Source organism: Lycorma delicatula, chromosome 13 (assembly GCF_047948215.1).
Source record: "Lycorma delicatula isolate Av1 chromosome 13, ASM4794821v1, whole genome shotgun sequence".
NCBI classification, from domain to species: Eukaryota; Metazoa; Arthropoda; class Insecta; order Hemiptera; family Fulgoridae; genus Lycorma; species Lycorma delicatula.
In genome coordinates this window covers 6,460,737-6,486,610 of record NC_134467.1, presented here as the reverse complement: position 1 = coordinate 6,486,610, position 25,874 = coordinate 6,460,737, and the positions used below count along the sequence as shown (strand labels likewise).

Sequence of the window (25,874 nt, the reverse complement as noted above, 5' to 3'; positions counted from 1 at the left end):
TAAACGGTTTAATAAAGCTCTAATCGTCGTTTTCTTTTTTTTCTTTTTCCTGTTTAGCCTCCGGGAATTACCGTTCAGGTATTACTTCAGAGGATGATATGTATGAGTATAAATGAACTGTACTCTTGTACAGTTTCAGTTCGACCGTTCCTGAGATGTGTGGATAATTGAAATCCGACCACCAAAGAACACACTTGGGTCTCGAGACAGGACGGTGAGGAGCCACGAACGCCGATTTGTGATGCGCCATTTTGAATTTTGAAAAACGAATTTAAAATTCGTAATATACGACTTGAAAAACCCTTGTATAGCGAATTTCATTAAAAACAATGAATTTTTTCCCCCCGCCATTTTGAATTTTGAAAAACTAATTTAAGATTCATAATAAGCGAATCAAAAAATCTATCGGTACAAATTTTCGTCGAAAATGGACTATCAGAAAAATGTATTGGGTGAAAGGGTTAATGAAATAATAAAAAAAGTAAGATAAAATTAATGGAAGTAATATATTTATAATTAATCAAATATTTATTCTTTATTCAAAAATAATTGTAAATAATTTGTGTGTAAATAAATATAACTAAAAATTATGAATAATTAATAACTATTTAAATGTTAAAATTATAAACAAAAAGCCGTAAATTTAATTCACGTTCAAGTCGTCATTTCTTTATTAGAAGTTGAATTTGAAATACGCGCGTGGCTCGACTGTAAGTAGAACACCGAGCAAGCGATCGGCTCATTTCGGGCGAGTTCGTGGCTCCTCACCGTCCTGTCACGAGACACAAGTAAAGAACATCTGTATCCATGATCTAGTATTCAAATTCGTGTAAAAATAACTGACTTTACTAGGACTTGAACTACCGACTTCCAAATCAACTGATTTGGTAAGACGCGTTCACCACTAGACCAACCCGGTGGCTTGTCATCGTTATCTAATATTTATTATACTTACGTATGTATATTTCCATATGAAATAAGAGAAAAATTATATCATCTTTAGAGAGTTCCCGAGTTTTTAAAATACAAAAATGGAGTATCAAATCATTGTTCGATTCTATAAAACTGAATTATATTGATCTATATTTAGCAAATTTACAATTTTGCTTATATTTATAAATTTATGTTTCTGAATATTTGTTAAAGAAAAAAAAATTATCAATTATTAAAAAATAGTTAACCTTATAGTTATGAATAGTTAACCTAATAGAAGTAAAAAACAACAGAACTGTTTTTTACTTCCTTGTACGAAGTAAAAAAGTATAGCGATCGCGAAAAAATTTAGTTTCCAGATTTCAATGTAAATATCCATTTTGGCCATCCCTGAATCAATTTTGACTAGTTTCGGCGTGTCGTCTATTCGTACGTATGTATCTCGCATAACTCAAAAACTATTACCCGAAGGATGTTAAAATTTTAGATTTAGGACTGATCTAGTTGTGCACCTCCCCTTTTAATTGCAATCGATTGAACGAAAAGTGTTCAAAAAAGCTCAAATTCCAAAGCAAATTGGACGTTTTCTTAACTGCAGTAATAAGCCTTCATTGAGAGCTTTTCAACGATATATCATAAGTGGTACTTGTTTTCATCGGTTCCAGAGTTATAACCAAATAAAATTTTAATTAATGAAATACAAGACATGTCTGTTTGAATCAGATTTCATCTTCTTTTTTTTAATTTAAATAAATTGATTTATTAATTATTTACCTCTCATCAATAATAACAAAAAAATTTTTTAAATATCATAAGTTTTTAATGAAATCAAACTGTATTTACTTTTTATTTAAAAAAAAAAGTAAATGTAATTAAATAGGCGTACAAAGAAGTCATGTGTAGTCAACATCAGAATTTTGTAACAATATTTCTGCTTAAGAGACGGCCATACTATACTTACATTTCCATTTTATATTTTGGATTACTAAACCATTTAAAAAAAAAAAGTTCTTCCAATTAATTTAAAATACAATTAAATGATTTTCTTTTATAGAAACAATATTATTCTGATTGTGAATTTTAAGTTATATTAACGTAAAAAGTATATAAAACCTGAATTTTGTAAAAATTTTTACATGAATATGTATACTCAAATAATTCTAAATTAACAACAGCTTTTGAATTATTATTTATTTAATATTTTCATGTATTTATGTTTATATTATTATTCATTTTAAATAATTACTATGGACTTCAATTATATTGTTTTTTAATTTTAAAATTAATCATATATTTTGTAATGCTGTTCTGGTCAAGGTTTTTATCGTGGTTTCCTTTGATCCATCCAAGAATTTTTTAATTTTTTTAATCGATTGAATCGCATGCTTTAGGTATGGGCAGGCACCCAGACCTAAAACGATTCATATTTAATGTATTATTAGATACCGATTTGAATTCATTCATTAATAGTGTTCTGCCATAAGGGCAGGTCCTGTCACGGCTGTTGCTCTCCACCTTGTTCTATCCTTTACTAACCTCTTTGTTTCAACATATTTTCCCTTTTCCATAATTCCATCCCATCATTTGAAATCTCTTTCTTTCCTTCCATTCACCAAGCCTTCTATTGCATCCACTAATAAACACCTTCTCTTATAATATCCTGGCCAGTTCCTTTCCCTATATTCAATCGTATTTAGCATTTTCCTGTTCTCTTCAATTCTTCTTACTTCTTCTTCATTTGTTACATAATCTTGCTAACTGACATTTATCATTCTGCGCCGCACCCACATCTCAAAAGCCTCAATTTGTTTTCTGTCTGCCTTTCTCATCATCTACGTTCCAGATCCATAGAGCATCATACTTCAAATAAAACCTTTCATTAATCTCTTCCTTACGGCTAAGTTTAACTTTCTACACAGTAGTCTTCCCTTTTTATTAAATACCTGCTTAATTCTTGATATTCTTGTTTTAATTTCTACTGTGAAAGTCAGGTTGTAAAGCTTCCTAAGTACTGAATTTCTTCACCTGCTCTAAAACTTAATTTCCTATCTTAATCTCAATCCTCTCTTCTTTTCCAACTAAAACCGTATATTTTATCTTCTTTTAGTTGATCCTCATACTCTGACTTTTGCAAGCTTCATTTAAGTTATCAAGCATTTCATTTAGTTTACTTGGGCTCTCTGCCAGTACCTACATGTGTTCAGCAAAACATGTACCCAGCAAACATGTTCAGCAAAACATTCTGTTCTTCTTCTCCCTATCTTTATTACTCTTTTCCCATTTAGACAGCGTTTAAACAGTGGCGATTTGTAGCTAAAATTAGTGGGGGTGCTGCTCCAGAAATGGTTTTTCTGGGCCTTTTCAATTAAAGAAAATAAGTAAAAGTTCATGGTCTTTTCAAGGCCATAGTTAAAGTATTACGTAAAATACAAGAACCGAAAGAAAATGAATCAAACAGAAGAACTGGAAGCAACATAATAATCTAATTCTACACTTTATCATATTCAAGAATACAGTACACTGTTTTTAAGCACATTGCACTTAAAAACCATATTCGGTTTAACTGAATAAATAATAAAATGTCAATACAGATATTTTTTAGTATTATTAGATAACTTAATAAAATTTCCACTTAGGGTTTAAAGCTTAAACTTAAAGGTTTTTCATGTTTTTCCCACTACGGTTTTTTTTATGATTAATTCATCACATAAGGTCAAAACTTGTTCCTGAGAATATGAAATGTAAATTTTGTAACATATGAAAAATGCTATTCCTGACTGGGATTTGACCCCGGGACCTCTGGATGAATGGCCGAGATGTTACTACTTTATGTTTTAGGTTATATTAATTATGTTTTTACTTACTTTAGGGTATGGGCTGTGGTGGAAGTCGTAGACGAAGAGGTTGTGGTCAAATGGAATTGAATCTACCAGCTACTCAGTTACGATTTAATCAGAATCAATTAAATTGTATCAATAATTATTTTTCTGATCAACTTGATAACAGAGAATGTGAGTAAAATCTTCTTGTTTTTAACAATTTTTTTTATTCCTAATGTGTACGTTGCAATCTGTTCAACTAATGAACTATAATAAACATCCCTTCCATGGTTCAATGAGTTGAGGATGATATGTACGACAAGTAAATGAGGTTTACTCTTGTTCAGACTCAGGCCAACCATTCCTGAGATGTGTGATTAATTGAAACCTAACTACCAAAGAACACCGGTATCTACTGTTTATTTTTTTTGTTATTGATGAGTCTGAGAAATGCCATTTACGCACCCCTATAAATGGGGGAGTATCGGACTCGCACGGGTTTGGCTAGATGTTATTAAGAGGTTATGTGTACCTGCACCTTACCGACTAAAACTCCTCTCTCACCATTTTTCCCCCACCGGAGCCGGTCCTGCTGTTTAAGCATTGCGCTGGCCAGGAGGTGCCTTTAGGGTCCAGAGTCACCTTGCTTCATCACCGTCGCCCATCCTTACAAGTGCAGACGCACGACTGCTCCACAGGGGGATGTCCTTCGCCCCTTCATCCTCAGGTCACTTTCTTCACCTGAGTTTCACGTCTTTTATACGCAACTCTGATCCCTTGCTGGGTAATCTTTAGTCCTCTACTGATCTGGGTTCTGAATCAGGTTCTATCCTGTTCTCTAGCTTCTCTCGCTTTAGTTTTCAGGATAATTGTCGCTCGGTGTACTACCCTGTCCCGTTCCGCTCTTCCTGTCAACATGTATGGAACTTTTTCTTCCGGAGAAAGCCAGCTTAACCTGACATCTTGTATGTCCACATCCCACCGCTGGCATTGGTAGATGGTGTGCTCAACGGTATCTTCAAGATCGCAGTACCTGCATAGAGGAGACGCTCTCCTGCCAAATCGATGTAGGTAGGCTTCAAACTCGCGATGATATTTTATCTACGTTCCTTTTCTTTTCAAGAGCCTCTATCCGCGTAGGGACGGCATAAAATATGATTGAAGAAACCACCGTCAGATTATACGTCGTCTAGAAGCACGAGGACCTGTGTGGTTTCGCATAAGATTACTGAGCTTGTCTACTATTTAAATCCATATAAAAGTAACTAATTTTTACTAGGATTTGAACCTAAGAATTTTTTTGAACCTAGGATTTTTACTTCGAATTTGAAAATTACCTTCTCTTTCGCCCTTCCAGCGTGTTTTTGGGCGGATTTGGTAATCAAAGAGCCCTTGCTTTCCGCCATCTTCTGATCACTATTGAAAAAATAACTAAACCGCTTTCATATTCCTTCCACCAACTAAACTAGAAAAGGGAACGAACAAGGAACGTTCCGAACACATGCGGAGTAAAAAAAAAACTACCTTTCACCAGCACGCCAAGGGTCGGCTCTGGGGGAACAACAGTGCTCTCTCTCCCTTGCGTGCAGCTTCCTATGTGAGCATGCGCACAGCAGCCAAACACCACATCACTGGAACTATGAAGCACACAGTTTCATACAAAGATTTTTGTATTTTTTTTGTAAACTTGGGGATGGCCACTGACATTAAGCTTAAGGGTTATATTATTGTCCAAGTATAAAGGAAGAATTAAAGAAAAAGGACTCATATTAAATGTTTTTGATAATATCAAGTGGAAATAGAGGGTGCTGCAGTTTCACAGTGCTTATCCGCGAGCCACCACTGATCAGGATGTATCTTTGACTTACACATGTAGGTGGTCAGCTTACAATGGAGTTTAATGATGGCAACTTCCAACTTGCTCCATTTTGGAGTAAACTTCATTTAAAAATTTTCAACTCGTTCAAGTAGCTTGTTTGTGTTCTTATGGTTGAGAAGCGGCCAAGTGAAAAGCGTTCCAGCTTCATAATTAACAAGTATCAGGGTCGAGTCACTGTATCTTTCCTTTTTTATTAACTTTTAATTTTTTCTTACATGTACACTATCATAAATGAGATTTAATTACATTATATTTATCATTTATTTGATTTATTTATTTATTTTTATAGCAACAATAGTTTTACACCCTCTTACAGTTAATAGACAATAAATAAATTTTTTAGCCTGTGTAAAATGCTATGCCTGATTGGGATTCAAACCTGGGACCTCTGGATGCATGGACTGAGGCATTACCGTCTTTAAATAGAATCAAGTTAGAAGCTACCATTTTGGATTTAAAGTAGGACTATCCTCCAAAAGAGCATAAAATAACTGTTGTAGCCTTACCTGCCCTTGTTAGTCTATCCCACTAACACAGTCAAAATCTTCTTATTAAGCTCACCTATCCTCATATCAGGGTCAAGCTGCATGGCTATCAAAAACTTCATCACCTTCTCAAAATTTTTGCTGCAGGAATATATCTCCATCTTTGGTGCATTAAACAAATAGCAGATCTCAACTATCAACTTCAAATTATCAGTAAATTCCTCCTGTTCCATAGCATAAGATCCTGAATCTATTTTGTATACATATTTAGTATATTGTTTTTTTTATTTTTTATTTTAATTGTGTTCCTCTAATGGATTCATGTATAAATCCTGTTTGTTTATTAAAATTGACATTTTTTCAGGTGAAATTGGATACAATAGCAAAGCTGATATTGAATCATTAATTGAAAGACTTATTCAGCGATTAATTTGTGCAGTTGGTACACTTGATTCACGTTTTAGTTCAAAATTTTTGATCACTCTTAATCCAACTCGATCTCAATCAAAGGTTTGTTTTTATTTAAATTTATATATATATATATATATATATATATATATACAAATTCATACAAGTTCATAGATGTCAGAATTCCTTATTTAGTTATTGTATATATATATATATATATATATATATATATATATATATAAAGAATGAAAAATAAGATTACCATCTGAACAGTGGATTCAGTTACTCTGATGAGTAACCTTAGGATTTTTAGTTTAAAATATTTTTATTATTTTTAACTGCAAAATTGTGTTATAGTACAATAAAATACTATTCTTGTAGCGAATTAAATATGATGTATGTAGTCCAGTATTTCTCGAAAGAAAGGCGTTGATTAAGTTGGTTCAAAACTTTCTGCCCCAATCTTTTTTATGATTGTAATGCATGTAAATCATCAGAGATATAAGAAAAGAGTAACTTTTTTTGAGAATAATGATCTTGATTGTGCAGCCAATATCTGGACTAATAATAATAATATTAGGACTAAATGTCTTTTATATAATAGTGGGGCTTGGTATGATGACGCAGTTATTGGTGAATCTGGCATCATAACTTGTTGTTCTTGAAAAGATGTGTTACATTTTAAAACTGATTTGTTAATTTTATGTAAATGAATTAAAATCTAAGTTTATTGCTATTTGAATATTTCAGGTTGTACTATACAGATAAGATATTCTATACATAATGATTTACTTTTTACATACTTAAAATTTACTTAGCAGTTAGTTTACAAGGTTTTTCTTTTTTATAAAAATATATCCATCTTAAGATATCAATTTTAATATATATTTTAAATAGATTATTAACATTAATTTAAGATGCAAATTTAAATCTTAGTTAAGATTTAAAAAATGCAAAATGGCAAAGAGTGAAACTGAAGCGAGATAGGGCAGATGCCCAATGAACTTTTTTCTTTATTTTGATATCCTTAATATTAACAGAACACTGTTTATCAATTAATCATTATTCAAAAATATAATAATTCTTAAAACTGGATTATTACTTGATTTTTTTTAAATCCTAACATTATTTACAACAATAATTCTTTTTTTTTCCAGTCTGGTCTTAGTTTGTCATATTTAATAAGATTGGATAGTCTTTCAACTCCACCTCTTTATCCTGAACAATGGGAAGATCAACCTGTTTGTGTTATTATAGAAGGTGAAGGAGGTCCTCAAGGATTTGCTAAAATTAGATTACAAGGAGAAGGTGCACAAAATTGGGCAGAATTTATTAACAGTAATGGTTTTCTTCGAAGGTATTTATTTATTTTATTCTATATGTGTAAGTGTATAGCACAACATAAAATTAATTGTAATCTGACATTAAAAAAAAATTAAATACCTCAAAAAACTGATAATTTACTAACATTAATATCTTCCTAATAACTATCTGATATATGAATTCTTTTAAGCATATAAAAAATACCCACGTCTGACGGGGACTCGAACCCAAATAACAAAGGATGAAAGGCAGAGATGCTACATTTTTGCCATGGAAATCGGGTGGTACCATTAAAAATAAAAAATAATAAATTAATTTCTTTAAGTACAGTTCGATCTATCAGAAATAAATTCAATCATACTTTCAACTTTAACGTATTTGAATTGGCCCATATTTTTATTAGTTATTTTTTCTTTAAATTTATTCTATAAATCTATACATATATGCATTTGAACTATCCTGTTCAAATGATAAAAAATCAGAATGAACTTAGAAGGATTTTTTTACTTCTTTAAATGCTGTGTCTGTTATCAAAATTGGCAGCTATATAGACAATCACAATTTTGACTAAAATTGAACAAAATATAAAGCTGGAAGACCCAAAAAACTAATGCCTTAATTTCTTTAACTGTGAAATTGTCCATTGACCTGAATCATGTTTTCCCATGATTTTTCCTTAAAGTATCAGTTATAAAAGCTGATACTTCTATTGAATGTCTCATCGCAGATGCAAAATACTCCAATCTTTTTCTGTTAACAATCTAGTAGTTTAGCAATCTTTGCTAGTATCGAATCTTTTGCATACATCTTCCTTGCAAAAATTATTTTTCCAATTAACTTTAAGCAATCGATAAAATTATACGTCTTAAATGCATCAATCCTCTTCAAAGATCCTTTTTGATAAAACCCATCATATATCTTTACAGAGAATACATATCACTTAAACATCTTCCTGAAATTACAACTTAAAATTATTACTGTTTATATAGGACATTCACAAAAAACTGATCTTACATTCTATATTTTATTATTTATTTTGTGGGAGTTATCCTAAAAGTCATACAAAGAGCATCCCAAATAATTTACACGATTTAATATACATCTAAAAGGGGTTTTACCAATGAAAAGGGGCACTAAGGGTTCTTTGTCTATTTATTAGTTACTACTACTTATTAAAATTCAATTGTATTCTATAGCAGCCATTCACATCTTTCACTCTAAGCCATCGGCTGGTAATACTGTATGTTAAATTTGATGACAATTCCCTCTTATTTTCTCATATATAATATTTTAATTTTTCTGCCTCCATGGCAAAGAAATAAGTTGTGAATTTTTCATTATCAAAAACGTGTGTACTTTAGCTACCGTAGCTACTATTATCCTGTCTTTTGTAATTTAGTATTTTTTCAGGCTTCTATAAAACCTGAATACTTTAATTGTTATTTATCAGTATTATTCTCACAATCATAAAGATAACAAACAGTGCGAGGTTTCAGGGGGCAGAGCCCTCTATGTAGATGGGAATGGCGACTGAAGCAAGCTCTGTGGGTATTCAAGGGACTGTCCCCTTGAACATGGGAATGGCGAGTGAACCAAGCTCTGCAATCCTGTGGTAGGCCCCGTGGGCCCGGGAGACCCCTAGGAGCCCCTGAATTGGCCCCAGGCCTCGAAATTGGCTAATATAACCGATTAATTTAGCCAGTAAGTAAGCCGATAGTTTAGCCAAGTAATTTCAATAAATATGTATTAGATTATAAAGAGAATGGATATGTATTAAATATAGAGTTTAATATATAATTTAACAGTATAGAAGAATAATGTGAATCTTAAAAAGATTAATTTCAATTAATATATATATATATATATATATATGAGGCTTATATTTAACTTTAATATAAGAATTTATAAATAATTTAAGACTTATATTTAACTTAACAGTAGCGAACAAATTAATCTGAACAAAGGGAATTTTTGTTTGGTTGTAGGGAATTTTCATTCTGTGGCAGACTGCTTGCTGTTTGGTGTTTCATGTTATGTTATTAGTTCATATACAAACAGAATTAATTGTTTTTATGCTTTAATAATTCATTGTCAATTAATTTTTGGTGACCTTTTGTGTTTCTGTTATAAGTTTGTTATTCATTTGTAATTAATACAATGTATGTAACCCCACGAAAGCGGTCAAAAATTGTTGCTCTGTCCAACATACACAAATGACTTAATGACAGATTGCCAGCGAGTGTAGTGTGGGGTTAGGTACTGTAATTGAAATCGTTAAAAGGTTTAAGAAAACAGGTTCCGTGCCTAAAAAAATAGGAAAATACAGACGGGAAAAAGAAAACCACGCCTACACAGGATCGATTACTAATAAGAAAAAGCAAAATTAATCCACAATTGTCAGCTGTTAACCTTATTAGTGATTTGAGATCCAGTGAGACTAATGTTTCTGATATGACAGTTAATAGAAGATTCTTGGGAGTGGGAAGGATTGGTCGGAAAGAAACAGGTTACTGACACAGGTTATGGAGACAAAAAGACTTCAGTGGGCAAAGGAACATAAATAATTGATTATTGAAATGCGGGAAAAAGTTATTTTTTCAGATGCCTACATTTGTAAGTCAGCAGAAGAGAAGACTACTATGCCAGTACACCTGTAACAAGCTCCCAAACACCCAGCCAAAAAGATGTTTTGGGGTTGTTTTACACATGAAGGGCCAGGAGCACTTTTGCCTGTAGATGGATCGATGAAATCGGACTGATACATTAACATATGCCAAAGAAAAATAATCCTACTTATGCAGAAGAACCCAGAACTCATTTTTTAACAGGACCTTGCATTATGTCACGCGTCAAAGAAAGCAAAAGAGTTCTTCAAAAACCCTAAAATTCTTGTGCTCTTGCGGCCACGGAACTCCCTCGACCTGAATCTCATAAAGAATACTTGGAAAAATGAATTGTAGCACATAAACTAAGCTTATTGGTTCAGTGATACAGGTTTGGTTTCGTGATGAAGAAATCAAAATTCATTATTCTACCTTAGTGGAATCAATCCCAAAGAGAATTAATCAGATAATCAAAAACAAAGAACATAAAATTTGAGTAAGTTTGACTATTAAACATTTTTTTTTTTTTTTAAATTAAATTTTGTGCTAAAAATACTGTTCGGATTAATTTGTTCATTACTGTATATTTAACTTTGAATATATAACACCAACTTATTTATATTTCTTATAAATATATAAGATTTTTATATATATACATACTCGTATATTAATTTTTTGCAGTTCGTATCTCCTGTGTACGTGTATTTTAACTAACCATGTAATGTAATATTTTTTCAGCCACTCCACAAAGTACAGAATTTAAAGGACATTCTTACCTTTACTTTTTTTTGTTCATTATAGCTCTTTCAGTCATAAGTCCATCTTGATATGTTCTTAAAATTTTTTCTCTTTTTTTTTTACATTTACATATTAAAAATAAAATATAATAAATTAAAACCTGCAGAACAAATTTGCTCAGTCAATAATTTTTTTTTTTAAATTTAAGTGTTATTAATTAAAAATTTTCTTTTTACCATGTTATCTATATGTTAATACAGTACTGTATTAACAGTTCTCAACATACAGATAACATGTTACATTTAACATTTTAAATTTTTTCAATATTTTCAAGTAATTTCACATAAAACAATGGAAGAACAATATTCCATAGGCATTTATATGAATGAAGAGTGTCATAAAACAGTGTATGGTACAGTGCCAAAAGAACTCATTAAAATTTGTGAATTTAGTGATGAAAACCAACAACTTATTTTTTTACATGTTAATTCAGATGTCACTAATGTTTGTAAACATCATGAAAAAAGGTTTTTGTCAAAATTCAGTCACCTGTATGGACAGTTCTATTGTGACCCTTTTTTTGAACTCATAAAAGAGCAGTTAAGAAAAATAACATTAGAGCAAGCTTAAAAGAACACATTTTTCCAAATTTAAATTTATTTCCTGGAAAGTTTTGTGTTAACTGTTTTTTTTTTAAGCCTAGAAAATGATGACGTGCGGGTTCATTTTTTCCACCCAGCTGGACCACATACATCATTTCAAAAGTCTCAACAAGATAAAGTGTAGGTACTGATCTGCAAAGTCATGAGAAAGTTGACATTTCTTGAACTAATAACATTGATGGGTCGTTTTCACACAATTTCAAGAAAATTATCAGAAGAGATATCACAACGGTTGGTTAACCTCACAAAATAATAAACTTGCATTGCTACAAAAACAGGCTATTTCATTGAAGAATAATCAAAATTTTGCTACAATTTGTTTTATCTCTGATAGTGTTTACAAAAATAAACCAATATAAAAATAAAAATGAATTCTTAAAAAAGATGTAGGATACTCATTGAAATCTCAGTTTGAGTAAGTTTTACAAACATTTTTTAATCAAAATTGTATTAGCTTATTGGTATTGGTTAAGTTATTAAATTACAACCTATCATTAACAATTTAAAAAAAAAAAAAAATTTTTAATTATTGAAAATATCAACTTCAACAATGTAGGGGCTAAATATAGAAAATGTAATGTGCAGAAAGAAGACAAGAATCCCCTTGGAGCACTTATTAAGTCAAAATGTTATCGGTTTTAACAGGATTTTCATGATTTTTGAGAGGTTATAAATTTTTATTAGTACAATACACAAGAAACTTTTATTTGTCATAAACATCTACAAAAACACTGCAAGTTGTGCTGATTTGAGATTTTTATCACTAGTCTCATCAGAGTTATTTGAAGCCAAAATTTGAATTTAAAAAAAAAATTAGTTTTCAAAAATTCATAAAAATTTATCGCTAAGTATATCACCATTAATATTATTTATGGTAACTACTAACATATACCAACAAATAAAAAAATAATTCAAACTGTGTATGCCATCCCTGCCCCTTGAAAAAGATTACCAAAAGTGAAATCTCACCGTTTTTCATATTCAACTTTATTGGTAATTTTCTGATAGAAAGAAGAGAGATAGGTAAATAAACCACTGCACGAAACTTGAGAAAATATGAATAAATTGATTTTTGTTTCATCCTTCCAGGACCAATAGTTGTTTAGTTATAATTTTTTCTGTAAACCCTTACAATCACAAAAATAGGTGTGTGCACCGTAACAAAAATGGCTGCCGCAGGTAAATTGCTTAAATAAAAGATTTTAATTAAAAAAATAATTAATTTCAAGTTTCTAGATCTTAAACTTTTGAGTTACAGGTTTTACAAAATGTAAAAGAGTTGTAGTGTTTAATATTCTTATGCTTGTCTTTAAAAGTCAATAAATGTTAAATTTAAATAATATTAATTTCCTATAAATGTAACTAATTTTGTTACTTTTATTTTACATTTTTGTATTTTCCACGTTATTATATAAATTATATTTTTGCCTTTTCTGTTAGAGATAAAATCCAAGAAAGATTTGTCGAATTATTAGCACAAGCTGCTTCACGTCCTTCTTTACCAGGATCACCCGGTCATATTGATGAATCTCGTTTATGCGGTTCACCTGGAAAAGTTGTTGATACTATTGCTGTCGAACAGATACTTAATACACCTTCAAAAGAACAATTGTATTTTGGTCCAGGTAAGTCTGACCTTTTTAATAAATTGTTTTTTATTTAATAAACATAAAGTATTATCACTGTAGATAATGAAATGGTCGAATCACATCATGAAAGGAAAATGATTGATTGAAACAGCGCTTTGGAAATATCAGTAGAAGATGTAAAAACAAGAAGCCAAAAAAAAAAAAAATTATTTATAAGCTAAAAGGAAATGGGAGTTAAAAAGTACTTAAAAGTTTAACTAGGAATCAAAGAGAATGGTGATCTAAAAGGAGCAAGGGATTTACCACAAAGCAAATAATTGTATGATGATAATGACTTTGAGAAGAAAAACTCTTTTGAATAGTTTCATTTGTACCTCTGATGAATATTTAGAGTAGTTATAAAAAAAGCTGGGACAGGTAATACAAAGCAACTAATTTACTTAATTATATATATATATATATATACATATACACACAGTTGAATAGGATGCAGCAAATTCAGGGTTTTTTTTTTTAATTTTTTAACTACTCACAAACTCATAGATGGAGTAACATTGTTTCTATAAAAGAAAATCTTTTAATTGTATTAACAATAAATTGGTGTTAGGATCTTTCAGATTATCAAGTTTTATTATGGCGTTTCAAAATAAAACAGTAGTTTGATTTTGTTATAAATGAAATCAATTTGATCATTTTAAGAGAATTTGTTATTTAAACACCCAAAAATTTTACATTATGAGCAACTGAAATATCATTAATAGGAATTGTATTCATGCGATGAGCAAAATTATGTTTTCCTGAGAAGCAGCCCAGACCACTCTTACCAGAGAATGGTTTTATCCACATATAAAGTTAGATAACTACAATACAGTTAATTATGTTAATATTGCAGAAGTGAATTGTGAAGTCGTATAAAGATAGTTAAATACAAATAAGTAAATAAAAAAAGATAAAAATAGATTACCTTGCAAAAGGATAATGAATCATTTACAGTAACAATACATTTTATGCATCATTAGATGAAGCAATTAACATGATTGTAAATCTGCATCAGGTAGATGAATAACTGCATATAAGCAGTATTTGCCCAAAATATGTATTTGTACTAGATTTGTTATTACATTTTGTCTAAAAATAATGTCAGGAAAATTAGCAAAGAAGAGTTCATTGTAGAATTAGACAAAAGTATATTTATTCAAAAATAAAACTCATGCAGGAAGAATGGATTTTGGTGACAATGGAAACATAAAACTAAATGTTCATTGTCAGGTTCTTTATATATCGGTGCTTAAAATATAAAGGTTTGAGATTAAAGACAAGTATGAAAATCTGTTACATAGTAGTTTAAAAACTTTTATATTTTGTTTAATAAATACTGTATTTTTATTTTCTTACAGCTGATTGTAATAGATCACGTTTCCCTGATCCTCGAGAATTTCGTATCGCAATTGTTGAAGGTGTTCCATGTGTTCGCCTTCGTATTGGATTCTTAACATCAAATAATAATAATAATAATAGTAGTAGTAGCAACATTTTATTTGAACTACCTGATGAAGATGTCAAAGTTATACTTGTACTTGGTCTTGGACAAACTGGATGGCCACAAACTTGCGATTTTCCATCTAGAATTCCGCTTACACACATTGATGCACTTTTATATCAGCATGCAGCTACTACTGTAAGTTTTTCTGCTATATTTTTTTTCTACAGTTATATACAAAATTATTACAAACAAAATAGGTACATTTAATGATTCATAAAAAATTTAACTTTTATATTTATATCTGTACATGGAATATTTTTAAGTTGGTACAACTTTTATCAGTGATACCAATATTGATTATCGTGTTGTAAAATCAGTCTAGTAAGATGTCTGCTACTTCAGTGGAGGAACCTTTTTTTGTGCTTGAATTAAACAAAACAAACTCTAATAACTATTCTGCAGCAATATTTCAGAACTAAATATGGCAAATGACCACCATCAAGTCATCTATGATTAGAAAAAGCAGTTAGAAAAACACACAGGGTATTTGTATAAAAGGAAAAGTTCTTGTAGATTCATGTCACCAGGACAAGCTTATTGTATGCTGGGATAGGCCAGATAAATTAATAGATCCACCAGGTTGGTCCAGTGGTGAACTCATTATCACAAATCAACTGATTTTGAAGTTGAGAGTTCTAAGGCTCAAATCCTAGTAAAGGCAAGTCAAGTTGTTTAGCCAGTTCAGAGATAGTACTTATGTTGGCCTGTATTTTGATTAACCCAATATTTTGTTCAATAATTAATTTTTCCTTTATATCTATGCTGCAGCAACAGCAATGGAACTAAAGGCAAGAAAGCAAAGTATGGTTTTTTTTTTAATTAAATTTGGGGGACACATGATTGTATTGAAATATTCAGTTAGTATAATTAATTTTTTTTAACTTTATTTTGTTCTTCAAGCATAATGTATAATTTTTTTTCTGAGATGGTTGATCTAAAAACTTATTAAAACTTACAATTTTATTTATTCTTGCATTCTGTATGGTAAGGACAAGTTCAAGTTTCACTCCATTGATTACAGAAATTGTGTTTTACTTCATTTCACTGGGGACACACAGATTAATTTCATAATTGTAAAGAAAAAAGGGATGACTATCCGAATCAGCTTGTTTAATTTTATTTTTTAAATCATATTTACAACATCAAGTAATGAAATTGAAATTTCATGATGGGGGTAAAGATAAATGATCAATAATAAAAATATCTTAAGAATTAAGTGTTGTATCCAAAAATATTATAAATATTGGGTAGTTTGCATTTAAAAAAAATGAAGCTGCTGACCTCATTGGAAATATAGCCACGTACCAACAGAGAATATTTTTAATGCACTCAAAATCAAGGTTAAGCTCCCCATTTAAAATTCTTTGTAGTTTTTCTAGTTTTTGAGGTCCAGTGGTGACACATTTAAGATAAACACTCCGTATGTACGAGGGTTATTTTTTCAAGGTCCCATCGGTCGCAAAATAAAAACCCGCGCAAAAATCGGATGAACCTTTGCACATATGTGTTGTGCAGCGTCTCTAGTATGGCCTTCAATCACGCTGCGTCACTTCGTTTAGTTCTGAACACGCAGGTAGCACGTAAACATGTCTACAACAATAGCATCTCCTGTCGAGTGTGAAGTGCGTGCAGTAATTCGATTTCTTCAGGATGACGGGTTTTAATGCGGCTGAAATTCATTGACGAATAAGTAATGTGTACGGTGAAACTTCAATGAGTGGCAGAAAAGTGGGACAATGGTGCAGGAACTTTAAAGCAGGACGTGCAGATGTTCATGATGCAGGCCGTCAGGGAAGGAAGCGAGTGTCAACTGATGATCTTGTTGAGCAAGTGGATGAGGATTTTCGAGAAAATCGTCGGTTCACAATTTCTGTATTGAGTGATTCGTTTCCTAAAATTTCAAGGTCAGCTCTCTCCACCATTGTGAGTGAGAGACTTCAGTACCGCAAACTGTGTGCGAGATGGGTTCCCAAGATGCTGTCCGACCATCACAAAGCATTGAGAATGGACGCCTCCCTAACGTCTCCAGCGCTACCGCAATGAAGGAGAAGATTTTTTGAACAAAATTGTCACAGGGGACAAGACATGGGTCCATTTCGAAACTGAAGAAACAAAAGAATAATCCAAACAGCAGAAGCATCCTCATTTCCCAGCAAACCAAAAAAGTTCAAGCGAACCTTCTCCAACAGAAAGTGTATGGCTACTGTGTTGTGGGACCGGAATGGAGTTCTCTTGGTGGAATTCATGGAACGTGGCACGACCATCACTGCAGCCTCATACTGCATGACTCTTCAAAGTCTACGAAGGGCAATTTAGAATAAGCAGAGAGGAATGTTGTCATCAGGTATTGTGTTTCTCCATGACAATGCTCGGCCGCACACTACAGCTGTAACAAAGAAGCTCCTGCAGCGTTTTCGTTGGGAAGTGTTTGACCACCCACCATACAGCCCGTACTTGGCTCCATCCAATTTTCACCTCTTCTCACATGAAACGCTGGCTAGGAGGACAACATTTTGGCACAGACATCAAGCTGCAGACCGGCGTAGAAACACGCTGAAAACACAGGCGGCTCCGTTCTATGACGAGGGTATTGGAAAGTTGGTACCACGCTACGACAAATGTCTAAATCGGAGTGGCGACTATGCAGAGAAATAGCGTAACTATGTAAGTACTTGTTACAAATACATTTTTTTTAAATTTTATTGTGGTTTTAATTTAGTGACCTTGAAAAAAAAATAACCCTCATATTAATTTAGAACAGACTTGCAACTCCTTTTCATTTCCTTTATTAAATCCTAGACCACTCCTCCCCATATTATGTAACAACATTGAGTCTAGCAAATAGGTATTACAATGTTAATCTTTAAATTTATTTATTAAGATTATTTTAATTTATTACCTACCATCTAACCTTACTTAATTCTCTTTTTTAAGGGATTTTATTTGGTACCAGCAGCACCTCATCCAACTGTTCGTTGTGATGATCGCACTGCAACATGGCAATTCAGATTTCCAGCTGCAGAATGTATTCTCATAACATATTATTCTGATAAATCTGTACCTAATAGACTATTATCAACATTAAGATCAATTATTGATGATGTACATCAGACTAGTAATGGTGGACAAGTTATCAGCGATTATATGTTAAAAACATTAGTTTGGTTTGTTTTAGAAGAGAATTCTGGTAGTGTTATTGAAACTTTACGTTTATGGGATCATGTGATGTTATCATCTCATGTTTTGGTAATTATTTTTTTATTCATTATTATATGTTATTTATTTATTAAATTTATCTGGGTGCTGTTCATCTAGCCATCCAGATCAGTTCAGCATCTGTATATTTTAAATCCGTTTCTTTTGTAATTTTGAACTGATTTTTTTTTTTAATTTCAGGTTACTTCAGTTTTATTAGAAGCATAAAAAATAATTAAATTCATTTTTTCATATTGGAAAATTTAGATTTTTCATATATTTACTCATTAGATTACATATCAATCAAAAATGTTATAATTAACAGAGATTCAAAAGTCACACCCATCAAAGTAATAAGGAAAATAAGATGTTAGTAATATTTAAAAATTATTTATTTTCACAACATGTGCTCAAAATGGCTTTCCTCTTCAGTAATGCATGTACGGACTCTTTTTACTAAATTTGAGGCCACTTTGTAGAATACGTGTTTACTGATATTGTGATGTTTGTTTTTAGTTCCTCTAGTGTGTGTGGCCTGTATTTATAGGCCTTTGCTTTAACATAACCCCACAAGAAGAAATCTGGGGATATCAAATTGGATGAATGTGGGGGCCATATTTCTTTACAGATAACACACTCACCAAAAAATTTGTACTAGAAATGTATGATTTCATTAGATGTGTGACATGAGGCACTGTCCTGCTGAAACCAACAATCATCTTCAAGAAGTGTGATAAACTGTTTAATGACATCTTGGTACACAACACTGTTCATTGTAGTTTCAAAGTAAATGGTTCCCACTGTTCAACGATGTAATATGGCATACCACACTCCTATTTTTTGAAAATTTAAGGGGTTTTCATGTAACACATGCAGATTTTCAGCTGACCAAATTCTAGTATTTTGATTGTTCACATAGCACTATGGTGAAACCACAACTCATCAGCGAAGAAAACACTGTCAAGTTCTACAATTCCATGGTTTTCAACAAATGACCAAAACCATGCACTATACTCACTTTTCTTTATCCGGCCTCAGATCAAGAAATTTTGGTAAATATTGTTCTGGAAGTGTTCAACAATGTTACATTCTTCTGGAATGGAGTATTCCTGAACATTGTGAACATGATATTCATGAAAGTGTATATCACTCTCTAAACACTTCCATATAAAATCTGAGAGTGCCCTGGCAGTCTTGTCAAGCTTTTTGAAGGCAAACACTGCATCACATTTTTAATCTCAGCCAGTTTAGCATCAGTCAAAGTGGCCTGTCTTCCAGTTCTCTTCTTGTCTTAAATGTCATCTGATCCACAGTCTCTAAAACAGGCGATTTATCTCATTATGGTTGAATTATTAGGCACTTCCACATCTGGATGTTACCCAGGAAATTCATCTACAACACGTGCTTAAGAACAACCTGAAAAATAATGTTCAACAATGAAAACTTGTTGCTCTTGTGACAATGAAATGTTTACCAATCAATAAACAAAGCGCTACTGCAAGTATCGTGTGATCAATACACATCACAATGGCATCTAGGTTTGTTGTTATTAATACCCATGGTGTTATCTTGTGATAGCCAAAAGAACTTTTTCAACTATACTACTATTTATAGACACATTAATTTTGATGTCCAAAACTTTTAGATCTCTCTTATATAAACATAAGCTGTTTTAGTTGGCAAAAGACTTTGAATTCAGTATCTTTTCTTGAAAGAAATGTGATTCATAGGGGTTGAATTGTATGCGTAGGTTTATTTTCTAGATGTTTTGTAAGATCATTTTTTTTTTTAATTTAACTTTATTTTTCTGTTAATTGCCCTACAACTATGAAAACGTCCTGTTCAAGCTTTATTGCTTAAAAATAGATTGTTTTATTTATATTTTTGTTTTGGTATTAACAGAAAATTTATAATACTGTGATTTATAATATAATACTGTGATATATAATCATTTAAGGAATTAATGCACAAGCTGTTTTAAATTATAAATATTATTTACAGATATACTCCTCAAAATAACAATGATATCTATTTAATCGAAAAATAGGTTTAGAAGAACTAAATCATTCAGTAAATTCATGTACATTATAAAGTTGTAGATTATTCAATAATGTACAACATTATTATGTTTAAAAGTTGTAATTTTGTAGTCACAGCAAACAATTTACTCTAAACAAGTTTCGAACTCCGTAATTTATGCTAAGATAAAACAGTATAAAATTAAGAGTTTTATAGCAGTTTGGTATCTTATGAAAAAAGAAATGAGATAGTCATTTCACGACTATCTCATGATCTTAAATATAGAGGGAGATAGAATACTGATATGTTATAAAAATGTATGTCGTTTTAATGTGCAGTTGTATTCAAATCCATAAATCAAGGCTCACATTCAGCCTTTTTAAAATTAGGTTTGTGCATATAGGAGGGTAAGTCAGTTATTATCCGCAATGTAGTTTATAAATTTTATTGCAATACAAATAGGAAACTTACATGTACATCATTTTTCAACATAGTCTCCTTGCATTTCAACGCACTTGGTCCATCGTTGCACATGTTTCCTGATGCCCACATAAAAGGTTTTCGGCTGAGCTGCGAGCCAGGATCTTTCACTGTTTTGTCCGAGGTAAATCGACAGAATCGAAGCAATATGTCTGTCCCAACTTTACCGTGAAAGTTATGTACGTCTTTGCCAGCTTTTTTCATTAGTTTTTGTATGCGAGACAAATAAATGTTGTAAATCAAAAAAGGGACATTATTTTTATAACATTTCTTACTATCATAGATGTGCATTTTTGCTACCGTTATATTATAATAAAAATATAATTACTTATATTTTCCAGAAAGTATTAGACATGCTGGTTGTATCTTTAAGAACACAACGACATCGATCTTATTTTTTCCCGTGGTTTAATATAATGTTAAATTCACCAGGCGGTGGAACTCAACATTATACCGAAGAAGATTATTCACATGATGCTGATTTAATTGAAGGATTTTTACGACGACTTCATTCTGTGTCGTCATCGCCTTCATTATTATCGGTACCGGCTGATAATGATTGTTATCGTAAAATGGAATCTATGTTAATTGATAAATGGTCAGATGTTTTAACCGATCTAATTCCACCTGCAACTACACGTTCACGACGTTTTAGTTTTATCGATACAGCAGGTAGTTCTAACACAGCCGGTGCTTCAAATTATTCGAACAGACAACTTGAGTATATCGGTTTATTATTACGTGGAATGTTATGTGTTAAATCATTAACACTTGCACAGGTAAAATTAAATGTTATATCTTTCAATTAAATAATATTTAATTATTAATACAAATTAATCATTTTTGTTTTCTGTAAAAATATTTTTTTACTTATCTTGGTTGAATATTAATTTTTATCTTATAGGTAATTTTTCACAAAAAAACCCCAGATCTTTTGTGTATTAATTTTTAATTGGTAGTATTACTATTTTTAGCCCCTTTCACATCTGCTTTATTTTTCTTTTGCTTTCAATCTAGACATGTTATGTACTTTTATGAGTAATGTCAATACATTTGCAATATTTTTTTTAACACTTGCAAAAAGAGTAAGAAAAGATATTATTAATTTAATTTGTTTTTAACCTTCAACTTTCACTTTTCATCATCATCTTGATGTTGACTTCAGTGATTATTTTTCTATTTTATGGAACTCTTCTGGTCATACTACAGTAAGCTTTCTCTAGATAACATCAGTTAAAAATTTAAAAAAAAATTACATTATATACTAAGAAAATTTTAAGTTTTTTTTCATCATAATAATTATTTTTCAGTCGGTAAAGTAGCATAATGATGTGCACAAATAAATCTTTTATTTTGATTGATATGTAATACATTATGTAGATCACATCAGGAATCGGTAGATAAAAAAAGGGAATTGACATGGATAAAACAAGGGACATGAATACAACAAACTGACATAGATACAAGGGAAATTCTATGGATAAAAAAAGGGAACTGACTCAACATTTGCCAGATGGATCACAGAAAACCATTGTAAAACCAAACAGAATACATAACTAATTTTATAATTCAAAAAATATATAGGATTAAATTCGTTTAAATCATTTGAAATAGTTTTAAGCTGAATTTATAATAAATATAAAAAATAGCTTTAAAATGATTCACGATTAAAAACTCATTGATAAAAATTATTTGAATGCATATTTATATACATGTTGAACAGAATGCAGAAAAGTCAAGTTTTTTAAATGTTTTATTTATTATTATTATTATTTAAAAATTCATCAATAGAGCAATATATCAGTTCTGTAAAAAAAAAAAACAGTTCTGTTTTTAGTTTGATAGAGATGGATATTTTTATTTTTTAAAAAACAAATTTCTATTCCTTTTACCAAAGATTGCATATTCACAAATATAAAACAAGGATAAGTTAACATTTTTAATTTTCTAAATATCGATGCTTAAGTAATGTAATTTATGTATATAAATAATTTTCATACAGCTTCATCAGACATAGAATAGAATGACATTTCATACCGAAATGAAAAATATCTCTGTAAAAATATTCAAGAAAATTAGTTGGAAAAGTTATGGTAAAAAGTAATATATATACTCCCAGTTGTTCCTGAGAGTTATACCTACAATTGTTTCTTTTTATGTTTTTTCTCTATATTCTGACATTTTTCGAATTATTCTTTAAATTTTCATTTTTTGAAGTTTTTACCAAATAAAATTATCAAAACCTTATTGATTTCCAAGTAGAAAAAAATTCTAAGATGAAAAACTTAGATATTTAATAGTTGGGATCTACTTTTGATCTTGTAATTAATGATTTTGAAAAAGATTTTATAGGTTTATTTTATTTTCATTTTTTATTTTTTTTAAATTTTATTTTTGATACACTTCATTATTTCGTACTTATTAATTTCATATTGTCAATATATCATACTCATTATAATGTACATTTTTAATTAGTTTCTTTACTAATTAAAAATGTAATTGAATTTTTATAGTTTTTATCATTCATTTATTACTGAATTAAAAACCAAACAACGTTCAAAACTGCAATAATGTTCAAAACTGTTTGAGATGATCTAGAATGCTCCAAGATGTTCTAGAAACTTTAAGAAAGTTTTACAAATTTCCAAAATGTAATAGTATTCAAAAATATTCTAGAATATTTACAAATTTTCCAGAATTTTAATACTGTATAACTTTTTGTAATTTTTGATAATGTTTTAAGGTTCTCACCCCTCCCTCTCTCACAGGGATTGCGGTAAGGATGCCTAACATCCTCAGTATTTTTTCTCAGTTGGTTAGTAATAATTGTCCAAAGTTTGGTTGAAATCAGTCCTGTGGTTTTGGAGAAGATATGGAACAAATATACATATATATCCGCATAACCACATACAAATATGAACAATGATTTTTATTTATATTAAGATTGCTTATTACCTTATTGTAAAGTATTTTTAATGAAGAGTTTAAAAAGTAAATAAAGTAAGGTTTTGGTAAATTTCTACTAAAGTAAGAATTTTATTGGTGGAGCATTAAAAAATAATTTATTAATAAATTGAAGGTTTAATTTACGATACAAATAATATATTACAACAAAAAGAATATCACCATGCAGAAAGGAATGGTAAATAATATCAAACTAGTCAAGTAAATGACAAATAAAAAAAAAGAAATTTTTATGAAAATAATTTATGATTTTATTTTTTATTTTTATAGAGTCAAAATATGCCAATGTGGTGTCAAAATAATACAATTAATGGTCAGCCTATAATGGAATTTGATTCTACTTCTGAGGATTTAATATATTTATTGACAGCTATATTAGAACAAGCTAAAACGATTTATAGAAAAAATAATAAAAATAATTCAAGAAAATTAACTAGTCGAATTAAATATAATCGACGTAATAATAATAACAATAATAATAGTTCTAATAGAGGTACAGTCGCTAGTCGTTTGGGTATTCTAGGACATGCTGGTCAAGTTATTGATGCTTATGATGCCTCAATTTATTGTTTAATGGAGCAAGTACGTAACGATAAAACTAATTTGGATTATATGAATGACAGAGTACTTGTTAGGTAATTTATTTTTTAATTATTATTATTAGTTTGTAATGTTATGTATTGAATAAGTAATTGTATAACACATAACAAATGAGTAATGTTATTATATGACTTACTGTTAGAGGTATTTTTGAGTATAAAAACTGATTAAAAAATATTTCATGTAAAATGATTACAATTAAAATAGGTGCCAAAGCTACTTTAATTTTAAGTACTTTTAAATGATAAAGATAAATACAAAAAAAATTGTTTAATAATAAAAATTAAAAGAACTAGAGCTAAAAAAACAAAAAAAATATTTTTATTTGAAAAAAAACGTTTCAAAAACTATTCAAATATAGTTTAATCTTAACAAATCTGCTTAAGGAAAGATTTCTATAGTTCTAATATCCCCTTAAGTAAAGGCTAAAACAAGAAATGTTCAAAAAGTATTTTAATTTTAAGTATGGGGCCTACAACTTAAAAAAATTGTAGACATTCCCTTGATAGCTCTGTCTATACGTGGTGGGCCAAAAGTCACTACCCTAAAGTTCATTATTTGAATACAAGACAAAAACAAATTGAAGCTACATGATTATTTATGACATTGTTTTATGAATTGTTTTCCATCTTTGTCAGTACATTTCTGCAGATAACCTGGGATACTTAAGCACAATTGTTTGCCCAGTCATATATTGGGATCTATTTCTTCAAAGGCGTTTTGAATAGCATCTTTCAAGTCCTCAGTTGTTTGTAGTTTTGTAGCATAGACTTTATCTGTAACAATTTCCTAAAAGAAAAAATACATGGGTCTAAGGTATGGAGATCTGGGTAACATTTCTATTGTCCCTCACGCCCATTAACTTCCCATCAAATAACTCATCAACATAATTTTGTGTAATGGGGTGGGGCTCCATCATGTTGAAAGTAAAGTAAGTTGAAGTTGTAGTTTATTTTTAGCGCCAGAGTGGCATAGGTTGTCCACATTTCCAGGTACTTCTCTCCAGTTACTATTCCATGAAAAAAACAAGGCCCAATTACTCCATGACATGAGATACTACCCGTAATAACAAGTTGTAATACCAAGTTGATTTAGCTGTCGTTCAAAAACAATTCTACGGTTCTCTGAAAATAGGTACAGTTGTATCTGTTGACGTGGCTTGTTAATTTGAAAGTTGCCTCTGCACTCTAAATTAGCCTAGAAAACAACTCGCCTTTTCTTATTTCATTTATCATTGTCACGCAAAATTGAAACCTACGATTGACCATGTAATGCATCTGCAGTTTATTTCTGATGCATTTCTCTCAAAACATTTTCATAAATTGTAGACAGCCCTCTGTGTTGGTAGAACAGCGTCGAAATGATTATTCCACTCATTTATTATTAAATTACAACCAGCTTTGAACCAGGTTTTTAATGGAAAAACTCTTTCTTCATTAGTAAACATCTTCACAAGTTAGAATCAATAATGTCCAATGAACATAATAACAGCTGTACGCAACAGATGTTTGTGCACTCTGGTGAAAACAAAAGGCGGTAATTTAAAATTGATAGGAAGATCATAAACAAGATTATCTCAATGTTTACAACGGGTACCAACTTCTAGCCTACTCAGTATATTAAGTATAAACTTC

At 30.6% G+C, this 25,874-nt stretch overlaps 1 protein-coding gene across 1 annotated transcript in view; it reads left to right on the top strand.

Moving 5' to 3' along the window:
• Positions 1-25,874, top strand: part of LOC142333936 (uncharacterized) — an 81,527-nt gene that overhangs the window by 43,280 nt on the left and 12,373 nt on the right. Inside the window, exons 2-9 of the mRNA XM_075381562.1 lie at positions 3,803-3,944; positions 6,481-6,626; positions 7,682-7,881; positions 13,291-13,475; positions 14,837-15,117; positions 17,917-18,228; positions 21,018-21,455; positions 23,911-24,275. Coding sequence (XP_075237677.1) covers positions 3,806-3,944; positions 6,481-6,626; positions 7,682-7,881; positions 13,291-13,475; positions 14,837-15,117; positions 17,917-18,228; positions 21,018-21,455; positions 23,911-24,275 — 2,066 coding nt within the window. The 5' untranslated portion in view covers positions 3,803-3,805. The remainder of the gene's footprint in view (positions 1-3,802; positions 3,945-6,480; positions 6,627-7,681; positions 7,882-13,290; positions 13,476-14,836; positions 15,118-17,916; positions 18,229-21,017; positions 21,456-23,910; positions 24,276-25,874) is intronic.